Below are 27,555 nucleotides of genomic sequence, written 5' to 3'. Positions count from 1 at the left end.
TGGCCGAGGACTCGCTGTCCGGCCGCCAAGTCCTCAACTCGATCGGATGGTCAGGATGGTCATGGCCAGAATGGTCGGGATGTCCGCTCTCCGGAGGCAACTGGAGGCCACTGGAATGCCACACTGATACGTTGTCCGATTGCGATTCCTGTTCGGATCTGGCTGAGATTCGGATTCGGATTCAGTTTCCCATTCGGACTGGTCGCAGGACGCCCATACTACACACACACACACACACACACACATGCATGCATGCAGATAGCAATGGCGACGACAACTAACGAAATTAACCAAGCAAGTTAAAGCGAGACGGCTAGAGCGCACGAGTGTGCGAGCAGGAGGCTGCTGAGCTCGAGAGTCGGCTGTCGCTCTCTCGCTCTGGCAGGCGGTTCATTATTTTTTGAAAATTATTAGTACGACTAACGATTCGTGGTCTCCGCAGGACACGCACACACAGCCACCAACACATGCTCGCACGCAGGAGCGGCGAGAGGGAGAGGCACCAACACAGAGCCAGCGCTAACCACCAATCGTTCGCGCGCAGCCCGCAAATGTCCCCGCAGCAGGACACGCACACACACACGGGCAGCACGGAACGGATGCGGATATAGAGGGAGCCACCACCAGGACGCTGTGTGTGTGTGTGGAATAGCAGCAGCAGCAGCAGCAGCAGCAGCAGCCGTGGCAGCAGCGGCAGAAGGACGAGCAGCGACGGCGGCGTCTCTGTTGTCGAGCACATGATCCTTAATTTCGTTATAATTTTGTATGTTGCCTGAAATTGTATATCATTTTAAGTTTGATCGGCCGAGAATACGTATCGCCGTGCCTGCGTTAACCAGCCAGCAGCAGCAGCAACAACAACAGGAGCCAGCACAGCAACAACAGCAACAACAGCAACAACAGCAGCGGGACAACAAAGGAGCGGAGAATAGAATACAAAATACAAAACACGAAAAAAGTACGCAAGAAGGACGAAGGACGAAGCAGCCAGCAAGTGGAGACGGAATTTGTTATCATCTTGAACTCGCGCACACGCACACACACATACACACACAAACAACACACACACACGCGCATAGAAGGAGTGCTCCTCCGCTGCTGCTCCTTCTGCTTCTGCTTCTGCTTCTTCTTGCTACGTGCTCCTTGCTCCTGGGGAGCAAAGGACGAAAGCACCGCAGTTGAAAAACAAACAGCCATAGTTGCTGCAGCGGCTCCCGGCACAGCGGTACACCAACAATTGTCCAGCGGACGGAATACGCACGCCAAAACGCCATCCCGATGATCCGCGGTACCGGTACCGCATCCTGATCGCCACCCAGATCCGATCCCCAGATATATATATATACTATAGCGACTGTTGTCGGATTTTTTTTGAATGTGTCGTGTTGAAGTGCTCATCCCTTTGCCGTCGGGCAGTGCTAGCGAGTGGCTAACCAAGTGCTAAACCGAAATCACCGAACAGCTGAACAGCGTATATCGATCGGATATAGATATATTTGATATATAGCCACATCCTGTGCGTTATCCTCGAGGCCTCTCCGCTCGCCGAAGGCCCCGCCGCACCGCCACAAAATTCGATCAATCAAAACGGGAGCGCGTTCGCCGCGAGACAGCTTCCAGTTGGATTACTCAATCGACTTCTTCAAGACGTATATCGATACGCAGCGTTTCTACGCCGGCCACAAGTTGGATTTCAAACATCAGAGTTGCGCCGGCGGCCCTGGTTCCGGTGGTGCTGGTGGTCCTGGTCCTGGTGGTGGTGGTGGCGCCGCCGGAGGAGTCGTCGTCGGCGGCAGCAGCAACAGCAACAATCCAGCAGCGGCGCAACAGCAGCAGCAACAACAGCAGCAGCAACAGCAACAGCAGCAGCAGCAGCAACAGCAGCAGTCCGGCGGCAATAATCCTAGCAACGGCAGCAACTCCGCCGCCGCCTTGTCCCTCGCCCATCCGCACGCCCACGCCAGCCACGCCCACAGCAGCCACGCCCACGGCAGTCACGCCCACGCCCTAGCGATAGCCCACGGTCATCACGGTCTGCTGCCGTCGGTGGTCCCGCAGCAGCAGCAACAACAGCAGCAGCAGCAGCAGGCGCAACAGTTGCCGCCGGGCGTTGGAGTTGCCAGTCCGCTGCAGCAGCAGCAACAGCAGCAGCAGCAACAGCAACAGCAGCAGCAGCAGCAACAGCAGCTGATCAACAACGGAGGCGTCTCCGCCGGCACACCCACGCTGCTCATCGGCAACGGACCCAGCTCGTCCGGAGCGGGAACAGGATCGGTCTCGGCCGCAGCAGCAGCAGCGGCAGCCGCCGCCGCAGCAGCCTCCTCCTCCTCCTCGTCGCTCCCGCACGTGGCGCCGCACAGCCTGGGCCTGAGTCCGCAGTCGAGCGCCGACTCGCAGCAGTTCAACATCTTTCCGGCGATCTTCAGCCGCCAGCTGAACTTCTCGGCCGGCGGGCAGGGCGGCAAGCTAAGCATGGACGAGCTGCGTCCGAATCTGGTCGGCGGACTGCTGGGGCTGCAGCAGGGCCTGCTGGAGGATCACGCGAGCATGCAGCACGGCGGCGTGGGGCAGGACACCAAGTTCATGTCGTTCCAGGACCAGCGGCTGATGGGCATCGGCGGCTCGCACGAGAACCGACTGCTCAGCCTGGCCAGCTCCGTGCAGGATACGCGCTCGCCCATTACCACGCTGGAGAAGTCGTCATCCTCCTCGCTCAACCACCAGCGCAAGTGCAGCAGCACGCCGGAGGACTTCAGCGCCCTCTACTCCGGCCTGCCCACTCCCGGCATGGACTCGTCCTCGCACCACCATACGCCGGCCCACACGCCGCCGTCGCGCCTCTCCGATCACACCATCTCGGGTGAGTGTGGCCCGATCGCATCTGGGCTCCTAATCTGGCCACAATGGCCATCAGCCATTAGCCATTGCCCATTAGCAGGAAATTATCCTTTGGCACCAGCACCAGCACCCCTTTCACTTCCCCCCCTCGGCCACTGAGTCCTTTGTCCTTTGACCCGTGTCCTTTGTCATCCGCTTGTTTGTTGATGCTCGTTTGCAGCTTCCTATTACCGGCTTGTCCTCGCTCCTTTGTTTCTGGCTTATCGCCAGCCAGGACCGACTCCTGTGTCCTGTGTCCTCTGTGTCCTGCTTGTGTCGCCCCACCACTCGTGGCCACTCCGCTGCATGGATTAGTCTGCGGCACAGCTGGTCAGCCTCTAATCCAAGCGATTTGCCATTGAACACAGCACACTTAAGTCACAATAAAGCCAGTGAACTGTCAGGATATCCGCATGTACATACATATATATTTGAAAGTAAGGACGCGAGTATCTCCGCCCAGGAATCAATGTATCTAGCTACATTGGCTCCATATTGGTTTATTAGACGATGATGTTGGGTTAGGGATTGCTACGCGATACTTAATTAACCATTTCATTGACCAAAGATGTCGCTTACATGACTGTGCGGGGCAGTTTAGGTAGTGACGAAGCGCACCTGCATAATCATTTGGAAAAACGTATATGGAAATGACGTATTTAGTGTCCTGTTGAGCTAGAAACTGATTTCCTAATTCGTTTTAAATGGCAATTTTTATTCACTCATGACAAAAACGATTTTCTAATTACACAATATTAATTATTATTGTTTTGGAAGTATGGAGTTATAGATAAACTAAAATTAGTCAATTTAATTTAGCAGCTCCGTCACTATTTCACTCTATAGAGAGAATTTAAGAGAAGAAAGAAGATCACATTTCCGATATCCATTTTCTATTTGCCAAACTATTACTTTCTGCATTTTGACAATGGATTATGGCAACTATTCTTAGATAAAAGTTAGATACATTTGAAAAACTTATAAGTGGAACACAAGTTCCGCACAATAAAGGTGACGATTGATGCCTCAACTCAAGACTTTATTGTAAAACTTTAAAGTTTTAAATTATAGCTGGAAAGATTCTTACTAAATTCTTCTTCTTACTATTAAAGATAGCGGCTAAAATATTATAATGCCTAATACTTTTTTCATTTACCAAACTAATAAAATCTTCAGAAGATTTCACTTCAAGACGTGTAAACATCTTAGAAATATTCATATCAAAGTCACATGCATCTTTTCAAATCTTTTCAATCTTAGGGCAACTTTTTTAAGTTCATTACTCGTTTTAGATATTATAAAATGCATACATATTTAGAAATACGTTGGGAAAGTGTCTATACACTTACTTTCATAGGTTTCCATCTCAATTTACACATAGTTTGTTAAACTGTTGCATTAGTATAAAAAGATACTATTTACTCACATGATTTTTTCGACTTTTAACTGATTGGCTCGAAAGATTCAGGCTCTTAAGATGCTATAAAAATTTCTTCGCACAGAATTCTAATCAAATTAACAAAGACCTTCGGTTTGAAGAAATTTATGTAACACCTCTACACAATCTTTTCCAATCTCATCCATTCCAAGATGGAATTCCTGCAAGAGAGATTTCAAAAGATTTGATTCAATTATTAATTCGATTTTGTAGTATTCGTAGTCAACTTGGTTGATATAAATTCATTAAGCTATTTAAAACATTTGATAACTAATAGTTATGAATACTGTAAATACCATAACCATTTTTTCTTGTTTTGTTGTTAGCTTTTTGATCTTAAAAGTCTACAACTAAACAATATTTTATTGAGAATTATAACTAATTGCAGTGATTTCTTATAACGTACTTCTAACGATTCAACCATGCACTGAAAAAAAGGTTTTTATAAGAGGTATAAGTGATTTTTCCTGGCTTCGTTTATAAATACGTTGATTTTCAATAATAATTAACGCTACATGAGTTGTTTTGGAAAATTAACTATATTAGATCGGCTTAACTTCTGAAACAGAAACAATCGAATGAATTGAGCTTAGTGAAAGCAAAGTAATTTAAATATCTTTCATATTTATCTAATTATTATCTGGATAAATTCATAAAGTAAAGATTTGGACACATGATAATTCCAATTGTTTTCTTTTCCCAACTATATGAAAGCTCCTTGAATCATAAATATAGTAAAATTTGTATTTCTATCCAGCAGAAAGCAAGATTGAAAATCAATCTTTTCTAAAATGCCGCCAACAACTGTATAGATTCTGTGACATCTATAAACATTTTGATTGGATTTGCTCCAATGAAAATAAAATTCTTGGAACAGAACATATATAAAAAATATATGTATTTTTTTACATAAAGATAAGCATATTAGTCTGAAGACATAATACTTGCACTTTTATAATTTCGTTGTTTTTAAGCATAAATATATTCAAGTAATTCCATTCACGTCTGATTATGACTCATTAACTTAAAGAAATTAATTATGTATGTATTTAACTTTCATATATATATACATATGTCACTATTAACTTCTTTCTGGCACCGGCAGCACACGTAGTGACGAAGCGCACCGTTCTGTGCGAGTAATGCACCAACAGAAGGAAATCGCCTTTAGTAACTTCAAGAATTGTTCAGAGGAAAAGATGGTGTCAGTTGAAACATAAATTTAGATATTTGGCTTGTTGATTGTGATTGCCTTTTAAAGCTTTCTTATTTTGCAGAAGCGTACCGAATAAGAACGTCTCAAATAGTGCATTTAGTAAATATAGTAAATAAATATGTATAAGCTTTGTCTGATTTCACTTTTGACTAAGTATTTTGCATCAGGAGACAATTCAATTATCTGATATCATATCACTATGCATTATCACTGCTTTAATCATAATAACACATCGTTGGTAAATTACAGCTATCGCTTTTCAAGAAGCAATATGTTTAATATACAGGAAAGTTTAAAGAAATGCTTAAAGGACCAAATAACATGTGATCACATTTCTAATTGCTTATTGACATGATTGGTGTTGATTTTGGACACTTCCTTTTCAGAGATCTTTACGATACTCTAAATGGATCGATCCAAATCAAAAAGCACTTGCAAACCCTTTGTTTGACCCTCTTTGCTAGTGCAACATCCAACATTTGGCATTCAACATTCAACATTCACCATTCCCCATTTAGCATTCGTCACGAAACAGGCAACAGCCAGCGAAGCCACACCCACAACAAGGTCAATTGCATTAGACGGCGGTTTTTGGAGGTTATGTAGCTTATGGAGGGTTTCGAAGGACGAGAGTCCTTGCTTAACATAAATAACGCTATTCGCATCGTTTTATTTGCGCCTGTGATTCAATTAGGACAGCCGTATCCGTCATTTTCTACATAGTTTACATTTCGTTAACGAGCTAAGCGCGTCAATTAAGCGCCCAGAGAGCCGAAAATGCCCTACTTTGACCTTTGGCCCTTGCTTATTAGGTCGACCTCAGCCGCCGCCAGCCGCCTTTTTCGTCCTGGCACGCGTCCGCCGCTAGTGGCGACTGCCTGGTAGGTCCTGGCGCGTCCTGGCTCGTCCTGGAGCGCAGCCAGCCAGCGGATAACCAGGACTACCTCGATTAATGTGCCAGAAATTTGCATAAATTATCCCATATTGCATATTCATGCGACCGACGACGACGTGCCGCTGGAGTGCTCCAAGTCGAAACTTTTCACCTTGTCACCTTGCCACCTCGCCACCTTTTTTTGCGACAATGGCAGCGTCTTGTGGCCGCAGTGCGGTGCTGTCCTCGCTGTCCCAGCTATCCCAGTTAGCCCGGCTGCCCAGGATGTCCTTGCTGTCCTGGCTGTCCTGGCAATTATGCAACATTTTGCGGGGGCTTGGCCACTCGACTTAAACGCCCCACGCATATTAAGCAGGACGCTAATGGGTACACTCATATTTTGAATGGCCACGTGTGTGCCCGTACTCATGCATCCACATTTACGTGTTCCAACAGCGGAAGGCGCCTTCAAGAAGCTCAAGCCGGAACCCAACAGCGGCCTGTCGACGGTTTCCGCCGGCATCACCTCGCCCGGAAGCGGATTATCATCGCTCAGCCAGCACGCCGGCCACACCCCAACCACAGCGTCCTGCCCCACGCCCGCCCGTCGGAGACACCGCACCACATTCACACAGGTCAGTACCGGAGGGGGGGGGGGGGGGGGTAGCTCCTTCTGCTGGAGGATCCGGCACCTGCACCGCCGTAGTGGCGCCCATTCCATTCCATGGGCGAAATCTTAATTGGATTCTGTGAAGGTTACTCGTAATTAAAAACTTTGAGGCCACAAGAGCACCAAGGAGCCAGCAACAAAGGCGAACGGCGAACCGAGTTGCAGGAGGAAAAAATTGAAAGTTGAAAGGCCAGGTGCTTAATCACCAGACAGGCAGATACGAGCACTTGAGGATTAGGGGATTAGGAGTGGGATCATGAAGCTGGAATCCGAGTCAAGTCATTACGAAGATTAGAAGATTTTAATTAAGTTCATACTATATTATATCATATCATATCATATTATGATATCATATCATATCATATTATATCATATCATATCAGTTCGTAACAGGGTTCTTTTACCTAAGATCTGATTTTAATTATAGATTTTTGTTTACTTAAAGTATAGAAAGGCAAGCTTATTAGTTTAATTAATAATAGTAGACATTTGTGGCTACAAGTTACAAGTCAATTTGTGTTACTTCTTAAAAGATTGATATTTATTTATATTATATTTTTAACTTCTTCTATTCACTGATTGTTCAGAAAGAACTACTTCAGCTAGCTAAGAACTATTTTATTTATTTGAATTAATGTTTTAAATAACACATATATTCCACTCAAGTTTGATTTTGCTCACATTTTTTCCATAGTTTTTATAGAATTTAAACGTTTAGAACTTAAAATCAAATGAGATATATGAAGTCATATCATTGGTTGTTTCAGCAATATTATTTAATTAACCTCTGCAGTTCATTTGTTACTATTTCGCTTCAGTTTATTCAGTTAGTTACATATATTTGTCTTCTGAACATTGACATTTTCGGATAACTTGATTAAATGATTGTTTTTAATTTAATTGTTATGCGTAGTGAACCTGAAAGTCATAAGCCCACTAGCACCATTATTTTTAAGGGATTTGGCAAACCAGTTGTGACTAGATTCCGGACGAGAGCTGCACGGATTCAGATACTCGAATCCATGAAGTTCGCCGCCTGGCAGTCGAAATAGATTCGCGTTGGAGCTTAGCTATCAAATTCAAACATGGGAATTGGCCAAAAAAAAACTATGATCTGATGCGGATATATATATGTACATATAATAAATGGGCGAGGGGCGCGGCAGGGAGGGAAAAAAAAGATGAAAAACAGGACTCCGCACAACGCATACGCCTAATTAAAATCCGCTTAATTTCAGGAACAATTAGCGGAACTGGAAGCGGCGTTCGCCAAATCGCATTATCCGGATATTTACTGCCGCGAGGAGCTGGCGCGAACCACCAAGCTGAACGAGGCGCGGATTCAAGTGAGTAGAGCCATCGAGCCATCGGTTCTAGCCCCCGTACTGGGTTAGCCCCTCCTCCGGATCCACCGGATCACCCAGTTCCATCAGTGACCACCAACCACTCACTTCCAATTGTTGCTCTTCCCGAGCGGAGCCAATTACCTCAATTTCGATTGCAATTTCAACAGTTGTTCACGCCGGAGTCACAATAATCCCCCCCGCCACATACGCGTCCGTGTCCCGCTGATGGACCGCCGATGATGGTGGTGATCTTGGTCACCGATTATCGTCCGATTATTCCGGCCGACTGGCTCGCAGTGGTGTTGTAGCCGGCATCTAAGTCGGGAAATGCCCGCTCGAGCTGGAAAGCCCCCTGGTCCGTCTGGCTGAACCCAGAGTTCCGAGCCCAGAATCCCGAATCCCGAATCCAGAGCACAGGCTGCTTCCCCTGGTTCTTTCAAGTGCGCCGCGGTAATAATTAATTTATAGTTTTATCATGACGGCGCGACAAGTGAGTGCGGCGGGTGGTGCTCAATTGCAGGGCAGACTCTGGGTGGGATTGGCATATTCGGCAGGGTGGATGTGCTCAGCTATATCGCAGGTCCCTGCAAGTCCTGCGGCATCGAGTTACAAGGCATCCTGCGACCTGGCCAAAGTGATTTTTCAGCAAGTGCTGTGCTATCATCGCCTTCGAAATCAAATCAGATGGACTCTAAAGATTGCCATCGAAAGGATGTTGTATCTTTCAAATGCAACATTTGTGGCACATTTTGATGGCCTTGCGATGGATGATCTTCATCTTGAGTATCTATTGGCTACTACAGAAGGTATTAACCACATTGGGCTTTATCTCTCTGTATTCTACCAATCAAATGCGAATACTATATGTAGCCCACGATCGGAATCACTCGAGATTGTTGCAATCGTTGCGAGCGCACTGAGGCATGCCACCTTCAGATTTGTGGCACAACTGTTCCCGCGCAAATTGGACACTGTAAACCGGAGCAGGGAGAAGTCTATTATCGCCGCATAAACCATATTTTTCGGCAAATGTTCAAATATTTAGCCATGCAACCCCCTTCCGGGTGCAGACCACCCCACCCCATCCACATGCACCATACACGCAGATAGATGGATGGATGGGTATATACCCCCTGGTAATCCGACGATTGCTGGCAACTTGACTCTGGCACTCAGCGCCTGCCAGCGAAAACATCGTGTTGCTGTTGACAAATTCGTCGTGTATACATTTGGCTGAAAAGCGACAAATTGATGTGGATGATGAGGATGTTGATAAGGAGGAGGAGGGGCAGGATGGTGGCGATTATGATGATGAGGTGGGCGGCTGGAAAGGGGGCGTGACTGGGCACATCTGCCCGGAAAATCCATCAGGCCACATTAGCACTCATTCACTTGCCAGTCTGCGTATATTTATGTCTAGATATAAATGTATCTATATCTATAAAGGTTTTTAATCAGCACGGATACGAATCTAATACAAGTAGATACTGTATCTTAAAGTATCTGAGCATTAATCAATTGAATTGGCTAACTTATTTTTCAATAACTAACCAAGCACTTTAAACTTTAGTTTATTAACTCTGTTATATAAACTTAATATCATTATGAATTGTAATGAATCTGTAATGAGTTATGAAGTATCTAAGCTTGTTGCTACCGTTCCTAAACTTCCGACTTGGTCGGCAAATCTGAGATTGAGATTGTTTTGATTTAAGAACCTATATTGCTTATATGGCAGGTTATGACAGAACCTTTTTCTTATCTCGGGGGGACTCATAATTAGATACGAATGGAGAAACCCAATAGGAAGGGGAAGTAATCGGATCCATGAGAGTGGAGCAACAGGCGAACTGATTTGCTGCGTCCAAACAATTCCGGGGACATATGCATAAACAAACGCATCGTGGGTATCGGATACATGGATGGGAACGGAAAGGTCTGCGCGACATATGCAAATTTTCCAGTCTTTATTTATTTGGAGTGGCGCCTGGACGATTTGTTTGTGAAAGGGGAGCAAGTGGCGCCTGTTATGGGAAAAAGCGAGCACTGCTGTCGGGTAAACAAAGTCAAAGTCCAGTCCAGCAAAAGTGGCCAAAGGAGTGGCTTTCAAAGGCGGCAATTAGTAGGTCACCGATGGCATCTGCCCACCGTCACCTGCCCTCTTTTGACCAGGATTCTGGTTGGACCAACTCATCCGGCCGATGGAACAAAGGCAAACCAAATGGGCAGCGATGGAAATGAGTGGCACTATGAGCTGCAAAGTGGAAAAGCCAAAATGCGGGGAAAAAAATAGGAAAAACAAAAAACAAGCGATGGCAGCGGCTAAATTTGATTAAATGCCGAAAGTAAATTCAATTTGAATACGTTTAATTTTCACATTTCCGGCGAGTGTGTGTGCATGGCTATTTGTGTTTATAATTCGCCTTCGCATGATTAAAGTTTAGGCTGCCACATGGCCAACTTAAAGATTGGAGCACCACTATGCCACCAAACTGGCAAAACTGGCAAAACTAGTGTTTGGAGCAACCTGCTCCCCTTCCTCCACTTCATTGGCTAAAATCGAATTTCCCTTCGATTTTGTTTGTTCTTGCTGTACGTACATATAGCATATAGTATGTACATACATATGTACGGATGAGAGTGTGCCATCAAATGTATCCTTAATTGAGTTTCTCCACCCATCCAAAGCACACCCAAAGCACACACACACAGCCTGGTGCTGAAATTGAACGACAGATAGACAGAGCTCCATCGAATCATTCAGACAACGCATTTTCCACCCTCGAACCGGGGCCATAGTATCCTATAGTATCCCATAGTATGCCATCCTTACATGGCCGCTGGTTAAGAGCATTATGTTGCAGGGTGTCCTTGCTGGCATTTTTATGCTGGCAGTGGCAGTGGTGATGGTGATGGCGATGGCAGTGGCACTGGCAGCCAACCAAACGAAACCGAACGAGCCATCATCAAGTGGGCGCTGAAAACAACCCCCGAATGGCAGTGCTTTTCGTTTAAAGGCTCCAACTTCTGGGAGAAGACCACCCACTTGGCACCCACTTGGCGCCAGAGAAGCCAGCAGATATGTACGTGTTACATAGTCATGGACAAAGATAATAATAATGATAAAATAAATAAGAAAATGAAAGGAGAAAAAAATCGAAAGACCGTCCTGAAGTCTGTGCGCCGCCATTACAGCTGGCCCCCTGCCATCCTCCAGGACACCATCGCCATCCGCCATCCCCCGTCCTGCAGCCTCCATCCCATCCCATCCCATCCCTCCATCCCACTCCGCTAAGTAACTCAAAGCAAGCTTGCAGCAGCTTCCAAAATGTCGGAAATTTCTACACACCATCCCTGGCCACCTCGTACCTTCTTATGCCATCCGTCCTCCGTCCTGGCTGCCTAGTGCAGAGCCCTGCTTTCATCTTGGCAATTTCTTTTCGCCATCATGGAAAAAAAGGGAGGCAGGATGTGGGGCTGGGGCCATGGGGCGCCTTCATCATCGTGGGGACGCCGAGGACTGTCTTTAATAATATCTAAACAGAGCGGGCGGCCCACGCCATGTAACGCCCACTCACTTAGAAAGCGGGGAAGAGCCCAGCATCCAGCATCCAGCAGCCAAGAAACAGGACCAAGGACCAAAGACTGTGGATTGAGGACCCAGGACCGGAGACTCAGGACCAGAGACCCTCGCAGCAAACAGCGTCGTCAACTTATTTTCAATTTCAATTTAGTAGATTTTTTCACTCATAAGACGTTGCCATCATCATCGTCGTCCTCAGCCAGCGGCAAAGTGGGTGGCAGGAGTGGGAGGAGCTGCCTGGGTCCTGGGCCAAGGCGGAGGAGCAGGGTTTTCCATTTAGCCTCGCCTTCTTATATGCCATCATTACGGCAGTGTTTTTTGCCAGGCGAATCGCCGGGATGGGTCTGAATTGAAAGGGTCCTTTGGCTAGAGATTCCCTCCACACACACACACACTCTCACACACACACAGCACTTTCTGCGAATAAAATAGCATCCATTTCCTATCCTTCGCCAACTTGCAGGTCTGGTTTCAGAACCGGCGGGCCAAGTACCGCAAGCAGGAGAAGCAGCTGCAGAAGGCGCTGGCACCGTCTGTGATCCCATCCTGCAACGGGATGATGCGCAACATCCAGGGCTACAGCGTCTCGCGCGGCTATCAGCCGTATCCGCACCACAACACCATGAATCGCTATCCCCAGGTGAGTTAAGCTGAGGCCACTTGTCCCTTTGGTCCACCTACCTTATAGCACTGATCTCTTGCAGGACCTGTTCCAAATGGGCGCCTCCTCGTATCCGGGCATGACGCAGCCGTTCTCCATGGCGCACAGCACGAACATGGGCTCCGTCGGGGTGCGTCAGGACTCGATGGGTGAGTTCCACGGTACGATATGTCTTATACCCATAGCCTCGCACCAGACTCCTTGCCACTCCGAGCTGCACACTTTCACTTGCACTTCCACTTGGTCTTGGACCTTTACTTCACTGGGCCACTTGGCCAACCGCTTCTGGTCGCTGCCTGACTTGGAATGATCAGCCTGCTCTGTAGATCGCACCTTGATCGATCGATTCTGGCCAATTCCCGGTTACCGATTCCCGATTTCCATTTCCCGATTCGCAAATCCCGAGGCTCCAAGCTCGGCATGTTCGCGGACCCGAGTCTTCAGTCTTCGCGACAGCAGCTCATGTTGAGTGCAAGGGCGTGCTCCCCCAGCCCCCCAGATTGGCCCCCTCCAAGTCCCCGGTGCGTAAGGAAATTTCCGCTGATGTCCGACGTTCCTTATCGGTGGCCAGGCCAGAGGCGCCCTCGCAGATTGGGTTACTCGGCTGATTTCACGCAATCCGGCTGACGACGAGGGGGGGGATGGCGGGTGCGATGTGTGGAGGTGGCGCCTTCAAGGTGACCTGCCGGATATGAAGGAGCCGAGCAGTGAGATGAAATTCCGGGCAAGAAAGCAGATCTCAGGGTCATGTGAAGATGTGTATCTCCTCGGAGTTTCCGCAGCACGGAAGTGCAAGGCGTCTGGATGAATTCAGATTGTGGACTAGTCGTAGAGTGCGAGGTAATTGACTAAATGGCATTTTCGTTTCCCCATCTTCCACGCAGGCATGTCGCCGGAGGACGAGTGGTACAACAAGAGCCTGTCCGCCCTGCGGATGAACTCGTCGCATCATCCCAACCTGTCCGCCCCCATGCTGCAGTACCAGACATAATCAAAGACCTTTGACGACTTCTTTTAAAAGATCGCGCCCTAATGGCCCTTTGGGGCGCGGTGTTTTAGGATGGAGTGCGTCAATCGATGTCCAGCAGCAGCCACACATCTCTCTGTCTATATCTATGCATATATATATATATCGCTGTATATACATATGTACATAGTATATATACCAGTCATTAGTCTACAGCCCATCCGGGATGCACCATCGGATCGGATCGGATCAGGATCAGGATCGCAATCAGGATCGGATCGGATCGGGATAAGGATCGGAATGAATGAATGGAGGAGCGCCATCGTTCAGCTCTGGGCGGGATTTACTCATAAGACTTGTTGATATTATTCTGTTTTTTCTTTTTTTTTTTTTGGACAACCAGATCCAAATCGAATAATGGGGTAAAGCTAAAGGTAGAGATACATATGGGTGGTACATATAGAGCCAGAGTCGGAGGTAAACAAATGCGAGCGGAAGTGGATTATGTAATAGGCAACTAGTCATAGTATCTAAGCAAATTGTGTATTGAGATTTTATCGTGGCATTATAAAAAGTAAAGTAACGCGCGCATCAGGCGCATATATAAATTTAAATAAATATACTAAAATATGTACTAGCGATAGCATAAGTCAGGTTGCTTGGCCCCTCCCCCCTCCCCCCTGGCAAGACGTGGAAATCGTGGCAAGTGGAGCCCAGTCTGATCTGATCCGATCCGGTCTGGTTGGATCTCTACTCCTAGCTTCTAGCTCCCAGCTCCTAGCTCCGGGCTCCATGCGGCAACTCTTTGGTTGCTTCTACCGACTCTTCATTGCCTGCTCACTACTCACTAATATAGCTTACTCAACATACGACGTACATATAGCAACTCCTGCTCCTGCTCCCACTCCCCACTTCCCACTGACCCACTGCATCCCGGACCCACCACTACCACCGCCATTCATCCACCATAGACCCGAAATGCACAGGAATCCAAAAGCAGGCAAATCCGCAAGCCGAACCCAAACGAATTAAACTACAAACTTTCTAACTAATTCAAGGTGTGTCGAACTAATTATAAGATGATTTTTTTTAGCTAAGCAATGCATTAACGAGTTATATTTAAAAGTAATTAGAAACCAAACCAAAAGTGAAAAAAACACACACATGGAAACCAATAAAATACATCACCTATATATATTTAAATACGAGAAAAACAGCCAAACGAAAACTACAAGACGCATGTTTAACAAATTATGCCAGACACAGCAAGAATGGAAATAATAAAAATATTAAAAAAAAAAAACAGACACTGCCATTAAGAAACTACCAATGGACCAATGGACGTGTGGTTTTCAGGTTGCCCAGGAGGCGATCATACTCCACTCACACTCAAACCAACTAAACTAAACTCAACTACACGTATTCAAAAATTCAAAGTTTGCTTCCCAACTCCTGACGTTCGTGGAGACCAGTGAGTGGTTGCGATATCCGATTTCAGTGTTCCTCAACCGTCAAGTGTTCCTGAGTGACCTGAGAGGGATGCCTTGCCTGGGCGGCGTCAGGGAGAGCAGTAGCGAAGACATTCGGCACAGGGAGCCGGTGGTGCTCAACATCTACGATCTGTCCACCAGCAACGACTACACTTTTCCGCTGGGCGTGGGTGTCTTCCACTCCGGCGTCCAGATGTACGGACGGGAGTACGCATTTTTGGCGATCAACCTCTCGATATCCGGCATCTTTGAGATTCATCCGCGTAATGGGCAGGAGGAGCTGGGCGAGCACTTCCGGTTCCGGAAGAGCATTCTGCTGGGCTACACCGACTTCACCTGCGCCGAAGTGAAGCGCGTCATCTACCTGCTGGGCCTCGAGTTCCGCGGCACCAGCTACCACTTGACCAGCAGGAACTGCAACCACTTCTCCAACTGCCTGGCGCGCCTCGTCTGCGGCCGCAAAATTCCGCGTTGGGTCAACCGCCTGGCCTACCTCATTACCTGTGTTCCGTTCCTCGAGCGCTTTGTGGTCGCCAGGCCAACACATTACCCTCAGTTCAGTCGATTTCAGCTCTAGTCATATATATCGCCTTAATAATACTACATACATAATCAGCGGCAGCTTTCTGTTAATGGGAAAGGAAAATGGAAAGCATCTGGGTTCTCATCATAGTGGCCTCAATCCTAGTAGTAAACCCACCCAATGGAAAACATGGAAGACAAGAGTAATGTTAATTATATTTATAGTATATTTATTGTTAACAACTCGTTGGACAGCGACTCAGGCAAGTCGAATCCGAATCCGAGATGTGCGAACTTCTTATTCAGACCTCTTTTACTAAGAACAGGGAAATCGAGTTTCATAGGCCAGTAGATACTTAGGATACTAGGGTTTAGGTTTAGGTTTCGGTTTCGGTTTAGTACGATTCAGTTTCGTCTGCCACAACAGGCATCCTCCTATTACATTATAGACTGGTTTCCTAAGTGGATACCGCTGCTTGTTTGTATACAATGGTGGCCAGGTGGTGGCCACACCATTAGCCATGCCATGCTGCTAGCCTAACAGAAACTACTCGCCGAAGTACCGAAGTGGTGAGGCCGGATGGGTGATATTCCAGATTGTATTAGGCGGGGTAGCTGCGGTGGCAGCAGGGCTACCCCAGTTACTTGTTATATGCTAGGTAATGTCACGAAAAAAAAAAAAATGATGAGTTTGGTTATTAATTTACACGCGTACAACTCTCATTATCATAGTTTTACATACATAAACTGCGCCAATGGGGCGCACTAATCCTTAGCTTTGTGTGGTCCGCCGTAGGACAGTATCTACCCGTCAAACCCATTAAAAATATCTCTGACCTATACATTGTTGTGAAAGATACATGGTTCCTGCGTCAGCGGTGCTCGACGGAGCTGCTTCTCCGTGCAACGGAGTCAAAGATTACGTACGTGAGTTGCAGAGCTTATGTATGTACGATCCCCGGGGCTTTTGGAGTTGTGTTATGTGTAATCGAGCTGTCTCAATGTTACCCCAAATACAAACGAACTAATCTCTACAAGCCTAGATAAAGCCGTGATGCTTTCTTTACGATAAATGCGTCCCAAGTTTAAAGACAATTAAGAGAATAAAAAAAAGAACTAATCCGATGATCAACCGCATGGCCGGCTGCACAGTTCTTGGACGTCGTCCCCCAACATCAATCTATGTTATGTATCGGTATATATCTACGCGTGCATATATATCGCCAGTGAACACGTCGCTCCTCAGTTGGCCAGGAACTCTGCGACGCTGCTTCCGCCTCCGCTGCTTCCGCCTGCGCTGCTGAGCGCGATTTTCTTGGCCGGCGGCTGCTCGGCGACGGGCTGTGGAGGAGGAGAAGAGACGGCTATTAGAAATGGACCAGCTCTACAGCTGCAGTGCGATGAACCCACCAATGCAGAGCTATCCCGCTTGCTGGCGCTGTTGGCAGTCTGGCCACCGCCCGTTGCAGCTCCTGTGGCGGCGGTCCCGCTCGCGGGATTGGACTTCTGAGCGGACAACTCCTCGCTGCTGGTCTGCGACTTGGGTGCGGGCGCACTAGTTGTGCTGGACAGTGCGGACAAGCCGGTGGCTGCGGCAAGTCCAGTGGTGACAACGTCGCTGCTCGAGTTCGTGGCCGTGTCAGACTCATCTATAATGGTGATTGTAGCACTGGTGCTGGGCTTGCTGGCGGAGGTGGCGGCAGCGCTGACGCCAGTGGCTGTGCTGGATGCCACAGTGGCCACGGTATCTACTGCCTCGGCCGCGCCAACCTTGGGCACAGCCGCTGCCAGCTCCGGCTTCTTTGGGTCCTCCTTCTTGGGCGACGATTCCTGCACGGCCTCAACTCCGTTGTTGCTGTTTTCGGTGGACTGCTTCCTGTCTGCTGTCGCGCTCGTGGCGGATGTAGAATCAGCCGCGCTGGGCGCAGATGCGGTTGCTCCGCCAGCCGCGGCTGCGTCGCCAGCAGGCTCGGTCTGCTCCTCTGCGCCCGACTCCTCGGACTTGCCAGCCTCGTACTCCTTAACGATCTGGTCGAGATTGTAGCGGCGCCGATTGTTTAAGTAAAAGGTGCGCACGTGCGCCTCCGTTTTGGTGGCCACCAACTTGGCAATCATCTGCAAGCATAAAAAGCGAATTAGTCGCCATGCGGACAATTCGGGAGAACGATGGAAGTTTCACTTACAGGAAAGTTTTTTCCGTACTCGCGGATCGCGAGCAGAGCCACTTGGATCTCGTCCGGCAGCCAACGGGCAGAGATGCGTGGCTGGGCAGATTCGGTGTTGGCTGCCGCCGGCTTGGAAAGCACATCATCCACATTGATCGTTTCGCACTCCTTGTCTAGCTGCTCCATTACTTGCCTATTCTTCTGTATCTGAAATGGGTCAGGGTGCAGGGGAGCATTCAGTTGAAAGTTGTCAGTGGGTCTATTTGGATTGTGAGTGGTTGTGTGAGTGGTGTTCGATGATATGGTGCAGTGTGTGTGGGATGTGGTTATGTGGTGCCTCTGCTCGCAAGGAATGCAGCTCAATACTTTACTGTGCAATATAAATTGAAAAGCTCCTCCATTATTCGATAATTGCTTATGAATATAGCTTTGACTGACTTCTTATGATTAAGCGCATACGAAATTGATCACTAAATAAACCTAAAAAATTCTAGATAAGGGCACACTGCACAAACTTACAACCATGTTTTCAACCAGTGTTTTCTGCATTTTAGCAACACTGTTTGATTGTAAGTACATACATCATGGGTGCAACCAGAGACCAACATAATCATATAAATATTATAAATATACAATTATAGTGGTCTTTGGCACAAAATAGCTTGCAAGCTCCCAGCTCAGATCCATAATCTGGATCATGGGCTATATGTTCTAATGATTTCTTTGTGAGTCTTAGATATAAAACGATTTGATCTAGGAAAACATAATTCAAATAACCGAAAGGGCTTAAACGACAATCGGGATTTCAATTTAGGTTTGAGGGAGTTTTTCATCATGGCATTGATTACTGAGATCCCTGAAAGACTATTCTACTACATCCTGACTCCATATCTAACAAGTCGCAGCAAGTCCCAATGTCACTCCTACTACGCCTTAACCACTTTTTAATAAATGGTATGATGGGATTCCGCCCCATCGCGCTGCTTACTTCGGCCATGAGGGCTGTAAGCTTCCGCTCGCGTTCCGCCAAATAGAGACTGGGATTCCTGCAGCTGGCGAGGGCCGTGAGGTCGTCGTGGTTGATGTACATGCCCTTGGGCGGTTTGCGCTTGGATCGATCGGCAGTGGCGGCGCAATTGTGTGTGGACCTTCGGGGAGCATTGCCCTCCGGCCCGGAAATGGGTCGCCGGTTGCCCGTGCGCCTGCCGATCGCCGGTGTGTGTAAGTAGGTGTGTGGGTGGTTTTTGGTGTGTTTGGTTGGGTGAGTGTGGATGGTCGCGGGCAAAACGACAAAGTTCAAATGAATGCAGCGTTTGGTTTGAATTTGTTCGGGATCGTTGTCGAAAGTGAGGTTGGTACAGGGGTTGAGTTGGGAAGAGAGATAGAAAACTTGGCATTAGCTTGGTGTCTTGGTTAACATCCGGCGCTGGCGTCATATATCTACCTCCAGTGGGTGTGACAGCTCTTGCACATGCGCCCCAGCGGCGAGTCGTGCAGCACATGGCAGACCACGTTGCAAATCTTGCAAAATCCTCCCACCACCATGCGTCGCATTAGGCCGGGATCGCCGCCCATCTCGCCGTTGTTGTTGTTGCCGCCATTGGCGCCGATGGCTCTATCGGCGGTTAGGCCGAGTGCCAGCATCTCCTCGATCTGGGCGTTTCCGGCGAAGAGGGACAACTGCTCGGCGTCCGTGTCGTTGTTGCTCGTGTTGCTGGTGTTGCTTCCGCCGACGCCCTGGATGTTCTCCTCCCCGTTGTTGTTGATGTTGCCACCGCCGCCGCCGCCGCTGCTGCTGCTGTGGTTGCTGTTGATTGTGTTGGCAATGGTGTTTGCGGGGGAAGTGGTGTTGGAATTGGTGGTGTTGTTGGTTGAGGTCGTGGTGGCGTCGATGGTATTTGTGGTGCTAGTGGTGCCATGCCCCTTCTGCCCAGCCAGGATTTCATCCGCAAGTGCATTCCAAATGGCGGTTGCAGTTGCAGCAACAATCGTTTTGAATGCGAGGCACGTTTTGCGAATGGACACCGAGCAACACAGGGTATTATACGATTCGATTCGATTGGGGTTTTGCATTTAATTTGGGTTCGACATTGGTTATTGGCAGTTCGTTTCGTTAGGTTTCGGTTCGTTCGGTTTCGGACATTTTCAGATGGGGTTATTGTTTATAATATGGTGTGTTTTGATTGTTGGATTTGGTTTGTTCGTACCGTGAATGCAAAGAGAAGAGAAAAAAAATGTATGTGGTTGTTGCTTTAGTTCAGTTGGTAACACACTTAAACAAGTACAAGATTGCATTTGGGTTGTTTGTTGCTGTTCTCCGGGTCAATTCCTAATCTCACCAACTGCACTTCAATCGATGCTTTGCCACGCTCTCTCATCCCAACATCCCCACAGCCCAATATTCCTCCTAACCCATCCCAGTCATGATTATTCCCTAGAACACCCATCCCGCCGCTGCCGAGTATATCTGAATGGGATGCATTTGTCACAGTATGGAGCCAGATCCAGAGGTTTCTCTACAGGATGCCTGTGTATCGAGGGCATCAAGCACTAATGTCGTGGGTTCGCTTTCTAGCAAGTGTCTTATGTTTAGGTGAAGTGGGTGGGTCCTTAAAAGTATATTACGCATTTGGTTCGATTTAGCCAGACATATTCGCTAGCCAAGGACGCCGGAGATCAGTGGACATGGCTGATTAGTTCGAGCAGGGAAAGAGGGATCAAGTTTCAAAGTGGTGCAGTGATAAAGGTGGAAACTTAAGGCATAAATGTGTACATAGCGATAGATACATAGATTATACATAGATTGTTGTGGGGCAATGTGTGGGTTTATGTCGTTGGATGAGGATGAGCGATTGGGAAACAAAAAATTTTAATGGAAACAGAAACAGAAACGGAAAGGCGAAACGAAACGAATCTCTATGAATAAGAAACACATATAAGTTGTTGGTTTTTGGGTTGTTGTTTAATCTCTTCGCAAACAAGATATGCATTTCTTAGGCTTAGCATTAGGTGTTGTGATCCATTATGATTATCGTCTGTGGCAGGATGAGTTTGGGAATAGAAACGAGTGTTTGCATTTCTCCTTTCTTTCCACTCACGGTATACAACTATGTATGTATGGATGAATGTACAAACTTTTTGGGCTTTGCTTTGTTTAAATTAATCAATCTCGTTATATAAATAACTATTTTAAGTTTAATAATTTACGATTCTATTTATAATAATTAAAAAAAAATATTTTAAGTTGTATATACTATTTATATAGGTGTACGTGTTGTGTGTGAGCAAAGAACAATCTGGTTGTTGCTATGCCCTAGTCGAGTGTCAGTCAACCTGATTTGGCGATTCAACGCGATGCAAAGAACTCCTGCAGGCAACCAAACCAACCAAATCAGGCCAACCTTCGCGGAATACATATTAATTCGCAAGTGTGTGCGGCGCAATCTCTGCGGTGTGCGAACAAAATCGTATCATTACTGCGTTTAATTCTTATGGATGCTGGTCAATTATTGTTTTTGGTATTCGTTTGTGTGTGGGTAGTGATTGAAAATGTTATGAGATGTGTGCAGGCACGGCGATTATCTGAAAAATAACGAACCAGATTTTCAAAACGACATACATCGCTGGCTGAAAATGCAGAGGGATCCCTGGGGGAACAGGTACAGTCCACACCACCAACCATTGGCAAGTCGGGGATTAGCCCGATATTCTGTCAATCCCGCCTCTCTTTTAGCCTTGTGGTTCAACAAGCAGACGGCTACTGATCACAGCTTCTTAGTGCAAAACAAGGCTGATTGAAAGGATTTGAGAACCATTGTAGCGGCTCCTCAGTTTCCCCGCGCCTGGATACACTCAAAAGTTTGCACTTAAGGGGTTACATGGGTTACCCAACAATTTATGTCATTTAAGTACAATAAAATGCCTAATCAGTACTTGCGCAGATACGGAAACTAAATCGAAATGTAATCAGATTTTACACATATTCAAGTTATGCTGATTGTTTTGTTTTCATCGGCTAAGTGCAAGTGTGGTTTTGTCTTAATTTAAATCTAATTGTTCGGTTTCCATAGATATCAGCGAAAATGTGTCCAGTGAAAGAGTGGTCTTGAAAATATCCTTTTAAAGGCGACCGATTTCGGCTTGTGCCACCCATGTAACCCCTTGGCGGAGTAAAGAATACATTTTAATATACATTTGCATAGCCTAATCACAATCCTTTGTCGTGGACAATCTTACACAATTACTTTGGGGCACAATGATAACCAATTCCAGTAGCCTTAGCCTAGATTTACATACGTTATACTAGCCCTAATAGAAGTAGTCTACATTCTCTTTGTGATGCGATTCTTTGCGGTAAAAGCTGCCTACTTTGGCGATTCCTGGAGGCGCCAGGGGACGTGGATCTACGGGGAGAGGCGAAGGAGCCGTCTCTTTTTGGATGTGGTTTGTGTTTTCGAAGTTTAAAACAATTCGAAGCGATTGTGTGTGGATGAGCGAAGTGTGTGTATGTGTGTGCGTGTTTGTGGGGGGATTGTGGAAGGGATCTCTTGGCTTTTCGCTTAGCTAGTTCTAACAGATAATTACCTTGTCATCGTTATCAGACTCCTCGTTGCTGCCCACCTCGCTGCCGTTCTCGGAGCCATCCTTGACCACCGCCTTGATGGCCTTCTCTTGGCGGTCCATGGCGCTGCTGCGGTGACGCGTCTTCTTCCACGAGTAGTAGTACTTGACCAAACTGGCGATGGATTTGTCTGGCAGCTGTGGTCGGAGTTTCGATTGTATTTAGGCGGTTCAAAACAATATGCGCGGCTCACTCACCATCTGGCGGATGCGGTGGAAGCTCTTCCCGTGGAACTGGAAGGCCTGTTCGAACAGCACCTTGTCCTCGATGGTCCACTCGTCCGGGAAGGGCGTGAAGTTGGCCAGGTCCATTACGGCACGCTCCAGATCGTGTTTGTGCCAGAACAGCATGCCCAATGCCTGTTCGCCGTTGTAGCCGTACTTTTCCTTGGCCACCGAGATGTACTCCTCCACTGCAAGGTGACAATACGTGTCTTAGTATTCTATTCGATGGCACAACCCAGAGATCAAAGGGGAAGTAAGGCACTAATACGTACATTTCAGGTCGGGGATCTCCTTGGTGGGCGACCAGACGAGGAGGGCGCGTTCGTTCATTTGTTCCGGGCGGCGCTCCGCCTCCGCAACGAGCGGCGGACAAACCGCCTGGTAGTCTCGCCCAACGCGGATTTTCTCTGTGAAATAGACATTTGTTTAAAGACCACATCGTGCGGACAAAGCCTCCAGCTACTCACCTTCGTACTCAGACTGCTTGGCCTTGCTCTTGCCATTCCGTTTGGTGGCTGGAAAAGGGAGAAGGTACAGATAAGTGGGCTGAAGTGGCAGGAAGGTAATTCCGAGGCGTTTCACTTACAGTTGTCGTCGTCGGAGCTCTCCGGCGTGCCTGCACCTGGCACAGCTGTGGTCTTCTCGTTCGCATTGGCGTTCCCAGCGTTGCCGCTGTTGTTGCCGCTGCCCACGAGGCTGGCGCTGTTGGTGACGCCGCCCGTGGTGTGCGTGTTGGGACTGGGGCCGCGCGAACGACGCCCGTTGCGCACCACATCCGTGGTGTTGCGCTCCGCCAACACCATCTTGTCCCGGATGAGCTGGGCGCGCTTGTTATGCTTCTCCAGGATGGTAGCTTTGGTCAAACACGTGCACTAGCGAACACGAGCACTGCGGAGCTGCAATAACAGTGGGGACATGTGTTAACGAATGATTCGGACACAGATACTCTGCTCTCCGGATGAAAAATCCAGCAAATAGAAACTCTGCACCGCGTTCGTCGAGAGTGTGCGCTTGGCGAGAGGCACTTTCCCGCAACGAGCGCAGAAGTGCGCTGTCAAACAGATACATAAGTGTGCGTGCGTCCGTGTGAGCGTATGCGCGTGTATTGCGTGTGCGAGCGACGCGTGCATAGGTGTATGGGTGAGAGCCAAGCCAGCTGAGTTTGGAAACGGCAATGCATTTTGGATTTGGATGCAGGAATCCGAATCTGGCTGGGCGGAGGCACACGGAGGGACTCGGAGGGACTCGGAGGACGCCTACCTGGTACTCTGGTGCCCCACAAGCACACAAACGAAGACGCTGCCACACGGATCTCACTGCACGCACCGTTTTCGCCCGCTTACGCAGTTCGGCCTGCCGGACGCGGAGCTGGGGCTACTGGAAATGGGTACTCTTGTCCAGAAACTTCAGTTACGGAACGTTGCGAACGGCTGGCCAGCGGAGTTGTTGCGCGCAGGTAACTGAAATCCAAACTGAAACGCGGAAAAAAAAACTCACTCGCGTACCGATTCTCTCTGGTCGTCCGTGGGCACAGCGCACTTTGTCGGCGACGACCGCAGTTCAGCTTTGTCTGTCGGTTGATCCGATTTTTTGCCCTCGCCTGGGTCCTCGGCAGGCGGCCCCTTGGATTATCCTATCCCCGTTTTCGTTGGAGATCGAGAAACGGCTTCGCTTTCCCCTTTTTAATGCACACTCTCAGCACTGTTTCTAGAATATACGGCAGAAAAACTGAGCGAATGCTCAAATTAATTTAAACTGTGGCTGTAGCAGCCACGGTTGCAAAGGATACACAAACTATCGATTACGCCGCTTCGATATTTCGCTTGTGCCCTGCACAGGGATGCCACACGTCAGGCTGTACTGAATTTCGGGCAGACGAAATCGATATTCGACATCTGTTTATCCACAGCCAACTTTAATGTGGTTTAACGCCAAACATATCATGCTGATACATCAATTATGTGCCTGATGCAAGCCAGTGCATACAAAAGCGCGGATATCGGTGATTTGTAATTCCACCCCCATCTGAGCGCAGTCCAGGTGGCAACGCCGCTGCCCCCGCATGCCTATCGGCCGATATACCGCAGATTCGCCAGTTTTCCGCAAGGTGGCGACTACGGCGGGCGCAGACTAAAAAGACAGACTTTTTTCTATATAATATACGGCAGGAATCAGTGCAAAAACCGATCCATCGCAATGGCTGCTAGATTCATACAGAAAATTGTAAGACCCGTTTAGACTTAAGCGACTTTACCCGCCCCGCGTCGCGTCTCTTCCCCCGCCATACAGCGACCAAACCAATTCTGCAGGACAGCAGTTGATTACGTGCTGGCCAAAAAATACTGGCCAACTACCACTAACATTGCGATTTTGTTTCTCGTCCGACGCTCCTGTCCTCCAACTCCACGCCCGCTAACCAACCCTGCAAACCACCGATCCAATGATCTGCGATTCCCAACGACAACAACACATTACGCAAAACACTTGCAGCTCAATCAACTGGGTTTGATTGCAGCGCGTGATGCTCCGGCGGTGACTGCGACGCCAGCAGTGAGCCAGGTTGGTTCCATAACAGCGGCGGCAGCGACGGAGCCATCCGGGATCCGCAGTGGGGGCCACCACCTCCTCCGCCAGGACATCAGCTGTCCGTCCGGCGAAAACGAAAAGAGCACAGCATTAGAATTCGCATTCACTTTACATAACACTCTCTCTCTCGCTCCCTCGTTGCGTGGCCGAGATATCGATAACGGCGGGCAGGGCGGGTTGCTCAGCCCCTCGAGAATCCCACCCCCTCCTCGAGTGGCGGAAAAATAGCAGTTACCGAGATTGGGCCCTGATTTGCGGCCTTATCAGCGCCGTGGGAATCATTTGTGCACTCTAACCTCAACGCGACGAACTGTTTGGCACGGGGGGAAGGCGGACGGGATTTGTTGTTTGGCATGGGCACTTATGTAATCCCGCTAGATGCTGCTGCTGCTGCTGCCCATCTATGCGTTTTCTTGCATGCCATTTCTGCAGACCACTCTGTAACCCGCCTATGGTCTCGCTATTTTCCAGGTCAACGCGACTCCCGCCGCCAGCCGGTCCTACTCCTCCGGCACCAAGAAAGTCACCCTCATCCCTGGCGATGGCATCGGACCCGAGATCTCTGCGGCCGTGCAGAAGATCTTCACCGCCGCCAATGTGCCCATCGAGTGGGAGGCCGTGGACGTGACCCCCGTCCGGGTAAGTGTCGTAATCCCAGCAAGAGTTAGTTGTTCAACTTGCCATTTCAAATCCAAGTTGAGCGCCATCGCCTTCGTAGCGCATGGCCGTTTGACAACAGGTGGCAACTACGGTTGGGCGGTAAATTTGAAATGCAACCAGCGGCTATAGTTAACATTCCATTTGCATATATTCGATATAAATGCCAAATCAATGGATTCGAATGCATGCAATATTTTTGCCAAATATTAGTTTGCGAATTAGTATTAGACCCAAAAAAAAAACTCATATATAAATAATTTGCTAGCTAGCTTTAATTATTTATTTTTTTTTTAACAAAATCTAAATTAAATAAAAATTAAATCAGAAAAACATAGCCCATTAATTGCTCATTTTTGTGTGACATGTAAACAGGGACCCGACGGAAAGTTCGGCATCCCACAGGCCGCCATTGACTCGGTGAACACGAACAAGATCGGCCTGAAGGGTCCTCTGATGACGCCCGTGGGCAAGGGCCATCGGTCTCTGAATCTGGCTCTGCGCAAGGAGTTCAATCTGTACGCCAACGTGCGTCCCTGCCGCAGTCTCGAGGGCTACAAGACGCTGTACGACGATGTGGACGTGGTCACCATCCGCGAGAACACCGAGGGCGAGTACTCCGGCATCGAGCACGAGATCGTCGACGGCGTCGTCCAGAGCATCAAGCTGATCACCGAGGAGGCCTCCAAGCGTGTGGCCGAGTACGCCTTCCAGTACGCCAAGAACAACAACCGCAAGAAGGTCACCGTGGTGCACAAGGCGAACATTATGTAAGTGGGCCACGAGAAGTACTTGTACTTTTTTTTTTAGAAACTAATCTTCCTACCTTCCCACAGGCGCATGTCCGATGGCCTCTTCCTGCGCTGCGTCCGCGACATGGCCCAGAAGTTCCCCGAAATCCAGTTCGAAGAGAAGTATCTGGATACGGTGTGCCTGAACATGGTCCAGAACCCCGGAAAATACGACGTGCTGGTGAGTCGAATTACCCAGTCGCCAAAGTATAGTATCGGCGCTAAGCTAATGCCGTCTCCTTCGCCAGGTCATGCCCAATCTGTACGGTGATATTCTGTCTGACATGTGCGCCGGTTTGGTGGGCGGCCTCGGCCTGACGCCCTCCGGCAACATGGGCCTGAACGGTGCCCTGTTCGAGTCCGTGCACGGCACCGCCCCCGATATTGCCGGCAAGGATCTGGCCAATCCCACTGCCCTGTTGCTGTCGGCGGTCATGATGCTGCGCCACATGGAGCTCAACACGTACGCCGATAAAATCGAGCGTGCCGCCTTCGAGACCATCAAGGAGGGCAAGTACCTCACCGGCGATCTGGGCGGCCGTGCCAAGTGCTCCGAGTTCACGAACGAGATCTGCGCCAAGCTGTAGACGACGGATCACGGACCATCCGCATAAGCTGTAGCAAGTATCGCCAACCATAACAACAACCGATGAGAACAGAGCAGAGAACTACGCCAGGAATATTGCGCAGAGGAGGATGATGCAGTATGAACAACAGCAATTAAACACTCGCCCCAAACCAAAAAAAAATATCTAGCAGCAGCAGCAACAACCACAACAGCAACAACAACACTCACTAAACTTTGCCGAAAGTTTCCTACGTTTAACCTTTTACAAATCGTGCCAGCGCACCCCTCGCCCCGTAAAC

At 48.4% G+C, this 27,555-nt stretch overlaps 4 protein-coding genes across 9 annotated transcripts; 3 read left to right on the top strand and 1 right to left on the bottom strand.

Moving 5' to 3' along the window:
• The first annotated feature begins 2,445 nt into the window (after window positions 1–2,445).
• On the top strand, window positions 2,446–14,935 carry LOC27209228 (homeobox protein unc-42). The gene is made up of 6 exons (XM_016184694.3): window positions 2,446–2,860; window positions 6,862–7,040; window positions 8,314–8,421; window positions 12,468–12,644; window positions 12,709–12,814; window positions 13,550–14,935. The coding sequence occupies exons 1-6, from the start codon at window positions 2,473–2,475 to the stop codon at window positions 13,654–13,656; spliced, it is 1,065 nt and encodes a 354-aa protein (XP_016040031.1). The 5' UTR covers window positions 2,446–2,472; the 3' UTR covers window positions 13,657–14,935.
• A 62-nt stretch (window positions 14,936–14,997) lies between these two features.
• Window positions 14,998–15,737, top strand: LOC6726453 (deubiquitinase DESI2). The gene has a single exon (XM_002107374.4). The coding sequence runs from the start codon at window positions 15,172–15,174 to the stop codon at window positions 15,697–15,699; it is 528 nt and encodes a 175-aa protein (XP_002107410.1). The 5' UTR covers window positions 14,998–15,171; the 3' UTR covers window positions 15,700–15,737.
• Window positions 15,738–15,851: 114 nt separating this feature from the next.
• On the bottom strand, window positions 15,852–24,476 carry LOC6726452 (REST corepressor). 5 transcript variants are annotated; one of them, XM_016174187.3, is made up of 11 exons: window positions 23,915–24,476; window positions 23,241–23,550; window positions 23,122–23,169; window positions 22,927–23,061; window positions 22,628–22,842; window positions 22,394–22,567; window positions 19,254–19,735; window positions 18,798–19,011; window positions 17,828–18,016; window positions 17,055–17,759; window positions 15,852–16,985 (listed from the first exon to the last, which is right to left on the bottom strand). In XM_016174187.3, the coding sequence occupies exons 2-11, from the start codon at window positions 23,455–23,457 to the stop codon at window positions 16,887–16,889; spliced, it is 2,478 nt and encodes an 825-aa protein (XP_016040028.1). In that variant the 5' UTR covers window positions 23,458–23,550; window positions 23,915–24,476; the 3' UTR covers window positions 15,852–16,886. The 5 variants fall into 5 exon arrangements, with proteins under 5 accessions (XP_016040028.1, XP_016040029.1, XP_016040026.1 ...); XM_016174188.3 differs by having other exon boundaries at window positions 24,152–24,476; XM_016174185.3 differs by having other exon boundaries at window positions 24,160–24,476.
• Window positions 24,477–24,725: 249 nt separating this feature from the next.
• On the top strand, window positions 24,726–27,437 carry LOC6726451 (probable isocitrate dehydrogenase [NAD] subunit alpha, mitochondrial). 2 transcript variants are annotated; one of them, XM_002107372.4, is made up of 6 exons: window positions 24,746–24,877; window positions 25,145–25,213; window positions 25,712–25,879; window positions 26,273–26,667; window positions 26,734–26,869; window positions 26,937–27,437. In XM_002107372.4, the coding sequence occupies exons 1-6, from the start codon at window positions 24,851–24,853 to the stop codon at window positions 27,273–27,275; spliced, it is 1,134 nt and encodes a 377-aa protein (XP_002107408.1). In that variant the 5' UTR covers window positions 24,746–24,850; the 3' UTR covers window positions 27,276–27,437. The 2 variants fall into 2 exon arrangements, with proteins under 2 accessions (XP_016040022.1, XP_002107408.1); XM_016172359.3 differs by lacking the exon at window positions 25,145–25,213 and having other exon boundaries at window positions 24,726–24,877.
• Window positions 27,438–27,555: the final 118 nt, after the last annotated feature.

The sequence above is a fragment of the Drosophila simulans genome, chromosome X (genome assembly GCF_016746395.2).
Source record: "Drosophila simulans strain w501 chromosome X, Prin_Dsim_3.1, whole genome shotgun sequence".
Lineage (NCBI taxonomy): Eukaryota > Metazoa > Arthropoda > Insecta > Diptera > Drosophilidae > Drosophila > Drosophila simulans.
The sequence above is the reverse complement of the archived record's forward strand: the minus strand, read 5'-3'. Positions and strand labels throughout refer to the sequence as shown.

What these genes read in the sequence shown, in the direction of transcription:
- LOC6726451 (XM_002107372.4), top strand. Translation starts at nt 24,851, where the DNA reads ATGGCTGCTAGATTCATACAGAAAATT. An exon ending in CGACGCCAGCAGTGAGCCAG is followed by an intron (nt 25,214 to 25,711) that starts GTTGGTTCCATA and finishes GCTATTTTCCAG; the next exon opens with GTCAACGCGACTCCCGCCGC. An exon ending in GTGCACAAGGCGAACATTAT is followed by an intron (nt 26,668 to 26,733) that starts GTAAGTGGGCCA and finishes ACCTTCCCACAG; the next exon opens with GCGCATGTCCGATGGCCTCT.
- LOC27209228 (XM_016184694.3), top strand. Translation starts at nt 2,473, where the DNA reads ATGGACGAGCTGCGTCCGAATCTGGTCGGCGGACTGCTGGGGCTGCAG. An exon ending in ACCGCACCACATTCACACAG is followed by an intron (nt 7,041 to 8,313) that starts GTCAGTACCGGA and finishes GCTTAATTTCAG; the next exon opens with GAACAATTAGCGGAACTGGA. An exon ending in TGAACGAGGCGCGGATTCAA is followed by an intron (nt 8,422 to 12,467) that starts GTGAGTAGAGCC and finishes GCCAACTTGCAG; the next exon opens with GTCTGGTTTCAGAACCGGCG.
- LOC6726453 (XM_002107374.4), top strand. Translation starts at nt 15,172, where the DNA reads ATGCCTTGCCTGGGCGGCGTCAGGGAGAGCAGTAGCGAAGACATTCGG.
- LOC6726452 (XM_016174187.3), bottom strand. Translation starts at nt 23,457, where the DNA reads ATGGTGTTGGCGGAGCGCAACACCACGGATGTGGTGCGCAACGGGCGT. An exon ending in AGTCTGATAACGATGACAAG is followed by an intron (nt 19,736 to 22,393) that starts GTAATTATCTGT and finishes CTGGCTGGGCAG; the next exon opens with AAGGGGCATGGCACCACTAG. An exon ending in AGCGGGATAGCTCTGCATTG is followed by an intron (nt 16,986 to 17,054) that starts GTGGGTTCATCG and finishes CCTCCTCCACAG; the next exon opens with CCCGTCGCCGAGCAGCCGCC.